This window comes from Anabrus simplex, chromosome 1, assembly GCF_040414725.1.
Source record: "Anabrus simplex isolate iqAnaSimp1 chromosome 1, ASM4041472v1, whole genome shotgun sequence".
NCBI classification, from domain to species: Eukaryota; Metazoa; Arthropoda; class Insecta; order Orthoptera; family Tettigoniidae; genus Anabrus; species Anabrus simplex.
Window position 1 is genome coordinate 152,805,635 of NC_090265.1, and position 6,000 is coordinate 152,811,634.

A 6,000-nucleotide genomic window follows, 5' to 3' on the forward strand; every position below is an offset into this window, starting at 1 on the left:
TGCCCATTCTGGTTTTACCTTCCATAACTACAATGACCAAATAATATCCCATGCAATTTTTAGAATATTCACATGGGGGTTTTAGAGAAAATTTCTAAAGAATCAAAAAATTTCAGATTCTTCCATTTTTATGAAGAAATATTTTGATAGTTTAAGAAGCTAAGGCATTAAGTCAGTCGAGTTTCCATGTTATTTCTCAAGACAGTTAACATCCTATGCCTATTGACATTTTCAAAACAATTTTGATGTTTGAAAAAAGTTACTAATTTTCTAAGTTTATTTTTCCAAATTAAAGATGAAAAGAAAGCTCAAAAGTGTTGATGTATTAATCATGTCTGATAGTACTGTGAACAAGGATTTTATTAAAAATAACTTCAGATCTCTAATTCTTTTAGTTTTTAATTACAATTTTTTATGTTCCCATTTGTTAAGGCATTTTCACAATTACCTTCATTTAGATAAATCTATAACTTTTTAACAAATAAAAAGAAAATATTTTATTTTTTGATAAATGTCATGTCGAACTTCAACATATATTTTTTTCAGCACACTCAAAAATATTGATGCAACACATTCACTCTTGACCTGAATGATCTGAGATGAAATTGCCCAAGGGCATTATTGTAAGAAAACTACAGGGACTTACTGCACAACATCACCCAATCGCCTTAAAAATCCAGAATATCCAAGCAGAAAATATCAGAAAAGATAGCCCAGTGGAACGGAGTCCTTCAGGATAACCCCGCAAGCCCCATCCTATTCAAAATTGTGACATGGGACATAGTAAAAGAACTCAAAAAGAACAACCAAATTGAGCAGTGATTTGCTTGTAATCCCAGTACCGGTTTCGCTTTAGCGATCCTTACCTGGACTGTTCGGGAGATAAATTTAAGAATAATAAAAATATATTGTAGGTTGATAATAATAATAATAATAATAATAATAATAATAACAAATGGATCACGTCAGTTAAGTCAGATATGGAACAACTAGATATCCCACCGGGACAAACTCGTGACCGACTACTGTTCCGTCAAGCCATCCGACACAGAGTTTTCCCAACGTCCCTTACAAGTAAGAAGACTACAGGAACTAAGTGGTTGTCTGTAGGTGTCTAGATCGTCTGTAGTGTGCCTTAATTGCGCTGTCCGACTCGTTGGCTGAACGGTCAGCGTACTGGCCTTCGGTTCAGAGGGTCCCGGGTTCGATTCCCGGCCGGGTCGGGGATTTTAACCTCAATTGGTTAATTCCAATGGCACGGGGGCTGGGTGTATGTGTTGTCTTCATCATCATTTCATCCTCATCACGATGCGCAGGTCGCCTACAGGCGTCAAATAGAAAGACCTGCACCTGGCGAGCCGAACCCGTCCTGAGATATCCCGGCACTAAAAGCCATACGACATTTCATTTTTTCATTGCGCTCTTGATGAACGGGCAGGCAGGGAATGAGGTGGCGTGACTGCCTTGGCAGTTGGCGCACCTCGCCTGGGCCCGTGGCAGCTTACAATCTGTGTGGCGGTGAGGACCACCACACCTATTGCATCGAGTGGCTTTAGAGCAGGAACTGGCTACGTGGTTTAATTCCAGGCAATTAAAGCACTGTGTAATGAGGGTTGGATGTGAAGGAGTCTGGGTTCGGTGCTGGGGTGGTGCTGTATGGGCTGGTTTTCTGCGTCTGTTTTTTGTTTGTGTGTGGGTGTCTGAGTGGCGGCTGTGGATTGGTTTGAGATTCAGCGGATTGGGTAGGTGGTGGCGGTGGTGGTGATGGTTCTGGTTCGGTTAGGACTGGTGGTTCGGGATTAGTTATGGTGCCGGCGTCTTGTGCTTCTGGGTAGGATGCGGGGGTGAAATTAGGATTTGATGTACTATGAAGGGGGTTGATCAAGATGGGTTGCGGGAGTCCTGAGTTCTGGATGGTTTGCATGATGATGGTGGTAAATTTATTTTTGATAGGTGTGATTAAGAGAAGGTTATTGTGAGTTTCTTTAGCAACTGCGATTAGGTCTTCCAGGATGGGTTTGATTGATTGTAATACGGCTTTTCTGGCAAGTGGGACTGGTCCGGATGTATGGAGTGGTATAATAAGGTCGACGCATTTTTCAGAGGTTGGAAATGGGGAGTCAAAACGAACGTAGTGGAACGGATTTTCATAGTCTTCTTCTGTGACAGGAGGTTCAGTAATAGGACTGTTAGGTGATTTCCAGGAACATTTGCTGTAGTCAAAGCTGGAGTCTGTGCTCATGATTGGGACGGGAAGGGCTGGGGTTCTGGCTACTCAATCCACCAGAATTTACCCGGCTCGGGTTAGGGAATGTAGCTTGGTGGGTTCAGGGGTGCTGTGAAGCTCTGGAAACGGTCAAACTCTTTCGAGGACTGGCGCGCTGTAAAGGTGCTCACTCAGTGGGCACGGTCGAAACAAGTATAGTTTTACCGTGTCACAACGAGACGAGTTCCGAACCAATGACCACACTGAGGGCTCTGACAAATTGCTTTTGCCCGCCAAGATCTTGAGTAGCAGGCAAAGAACAACAAAACAAAAACATAAATGTCTATTTATATGTAGATGAATGGTAATCGCATCCAAACAACAAGAACTCTTACGAGAAGCACTGAACATCCTTGCAATATGAGCACACGAAAATAGCTTATACATCAATAATACCAAAACCAAAGCTATTATATTCAGAAACTGAGGAAGGCTGGAGAATGGAGAGACATTTTCAATAAATCTGGCAGAGAAATTGTTCCACCTCATCGATACTTAGCGCCTAGATGCGTTAGCTGGAAAATGGTAAGTCTTACTGAACTCTTGCCGATACTTTTTATCTTGCCTTTGGCAAATTTAATTTACAAGTAGTACAAGCTTAGTTTAGGTTGACTAAACATCATCAGCTACACTTTCTGGTTTAGGTAGATATTCCTAAAAGTACAGATGCATACAATTCCATATGAATCTTAAAACAATCTCTAACATATTAAAAACTTCTGGGTCAATCTTTAAAAACGTATGAAATGGGGGGGTGTTAAGAACTTAGCTATGTGTATTTTGGTTAAAACTTAAAGCTAGCAAATATTTCTAAAAACATGTTATAACTGATGACACAACTTGCAACGTAGAATGTGAACTGTCTTCTTACAGCACCGTGTTTGAACTGGAAATTCCTAGTTGCATCTTGTATGTTGAGGCTAATGATATTTGTGGTGGAATTTAATGTTACTTCAAGAATTCAAGTTTGTGCAACACCTACTTGTGCATCGAAAGGTTAGTTGGTTTGCGATAGACCCCAAATATAGGAGGTTTGCCCCACGTCCTTACTACCTTGGAAGCGAATTTCTACCTAAACCAAAAAGTGTAGCTGATGATATTTAGTCAATCTAAACAAAACATGTACTACTTGTAAATTAAATTTGCCAAAGGCAAAATAAAAGCTATCAGTTAGGTAGAACAATTTCTCTACTTGATTTATTGATTGATCTACTGATACAAACCAATGAAGTGGATGGTTTGCAGTGATATTTTCTGTGTAGAAGAACGCTTAGAGATACAATCGATATGTGAATACTTAGGCATAACGCTGCAATCACTACTAGGAGTAACCTTCACAGCTCATATAAATGAAAGATATACACAGGCACTACTAGCCATGAATAACGAAGAACCTGCCACGACTGTCTTCAGAAACAGCCATGAAGCTCTTTAAACTTAAAATCATGCCCATCACCACCTATGGCCTAATACTGATAAGGAATCACCTAATTGAAAAAAAAAAAATATATATATATATATATAATGGAAATATAGAAAAATATAGAAAAACTGAAAACAGTCTTCTTGAAATAAAGCTTTGAGTGTCTCAAGGATCACCCCCTCTACATATGTTTATGAAATGGAAAGAGAGAGACCTCCTTCCTGGAAGACCTGAGATATGACCATCAACAGCATGAAATCAAGCAATTCAGAGAGGAAAAGGAAAAGCGGGCAAAACACAGGCGACTCCTATGCAACAGATGCCTTCATGTAGAGACTGGACGGGAGTAAATTATGAGCTACGGCATGTAGTGACCAGATTCAGCACCCATGAAGAAAACGTGTGTGAACTATGCGGGGGGGAGTATGGAAAGTACAGTACATCCTATGGTGCGAAGAAAGGACCAAATCTCTTGACAGAAACAGAGTGTAGTGTAAACGATTAGGCCCCTACTATAATCGTTGCTTCGCGCCGAAACTACAGTATTATACACGCACATTCGTGCGCTATTCCATTATTATTAAAATGAGTGAAGGACAGATACTGAGCTGTGTCAAACGAGGTCAAACTCAATTAGCGACTATGCAAAACTTATAACAGGTATAAAAGGAAGAATGTTTAAATGTGTCAACTTTGCACATAAGTGCGCTTTTCGGTTAATAATAAAATTCGGTATACATATATCTGACATCTACGCAGAGATTCAAGGAAATATTAAAAAAAAAGAACTAACGACACTATCCTTAATAAGCCTTGTTTTTTATACACCGCTTACAAATCTTCAAAATGTTGTCTAACTACGTTAACCTATATCCACGCTACCGTTTAGAATGTCCCGGTCACTACGAATCCATCCAAGTGAGCAACACAGTCTTCACTAACTTATTTAAACGCTCCAAATAATAGTCTGCCGTCTTAAGCAGCCTGAAGAGTCTGCTGAATTTATAACGGCAGAAATATATGCATGAATTGCAACATTCCTCCACCCCTAGTTTTTCGCATTAGTGTCTTACATGTTCCTTGATCCAAAGAAAAATAGGCTATTCTATCCTCTTTGATAGGCTCGAGCAAGGCTCAAGGATCACATTCATCCCGGTGAAAGTTTAATGGGGCTTATGGTTCCGATATGTAACTAATTTCAGGTAGTTTTCGTCTCCGATTGCAGATGGCAGCGGAGGCAATTCATAACGCGTAGATAGTTGTATACAGGTTCTATAGATGGCAGGCAAGTAGTCATGAAACGAGCGATATCATGGCCAGACTACACTAGTATAAGTCCGGCCATGGCGATATTCATAATTAATAAATGTTTTATTGCGCACAAATGTGCATGGAAAATAATAATGATAATAATTCTTATGAGCAGTCGTCTGTACAAAATTTTGTTAAGGATTCTATTCTCAGTTTACACTTAAGTACGTGATAGCGTTCACAGAGTTCGCCACATCTTTTGCACCTGCAGTCCGGACTTGGCTCATGAAAGCTCGCTTTAATACACAGGCGTTGGTGAAACCCATGGGCTGAGAGTCTGGTCACAACGTGTCTCAACTCATAGCCTCCCTGAGTCCAGTTGCGGTTGATCATCGCATCACACTGGTAAAAGTCCCACCATATGCTGTCTCTCTTTTGTTGAAGCTCTTGTAGGTAGCTTGTTTCGAAATAAAGTCTAACCTCAATCAGTGGGCCCTTCTAACAAAGAATTAGTCGTATCATCTCAAGTATTATGGATTGCATTGAATCAAATCAACACCTCCTAGATAAGAAGGCCTAACAACAGCGTGGTGACGTCACGCTAAGGAGGCGATGGCAATGCAGAGAAACGCGGAACATGGTTAAGTACAGACATAATTGTAATATTTCTTGCTAATGGAATAATTTAATTACTAACAAATAGCGTTTCAAATTTAAAGGATATTGAATTATACTGTCGTTATTACCGTATATTAGTGACTCTGCCATTAAAGAAGAAAAAGAAAAAACAGTTGTAAAGCATGACAGCATTTTGCAATGTTGACTTACTTAGGCCGAATTGCTAACAGCACAGCATGATGTTACAAACATATTTCAAATTAAATAGGCATTACGAAATCTTAAAAGAAAACTAGCAAGTATAATATTAGCATAGGCCTAACATCTAAGCCGATTTAGCATCACTGGCAGTATTTGCAGTATTTCCTCCCTTGAAGGTCATGTATGGTTTAATGAGAATTTCTCCTACCATCGATGTTACCAATTTGTCATTCTGTTCGAA

General features: G+C 39.7%; 1 protein-coding gene across 2 annotated transcripts in view; it reads right to left on the bottom strand.

The window, feature by feature from the left end:
• Positions 1–4,697, bottom strand: part of LOC136863198 (torsin-1A) — a 40,624-nt gene extending 35,927 nt beyond the window's left edge. The window contains exon 1 of one of the 2 annotated variants that reach the window (XM_067139569.2): positions 4,572–4,697. Coding sequence is in view for 1 of the 2 variants with exons in the window: in XM_067139563.2 (XP_066995664.2) it covers positions 3,490–3,571 (82 nt within the window). In the remaining variant the exon portion in view is untranslated. Of the gene's footprint in view, positions 1–3,489; positions 3,599–4,571 lie in introns of those variants that run through there. The other variant, XM_067139563.2, reaches the window with a different exon arrangement.
• Between the last annotated feature and the right edge of the window lie 1,303 nt (positions 4,698–6,000).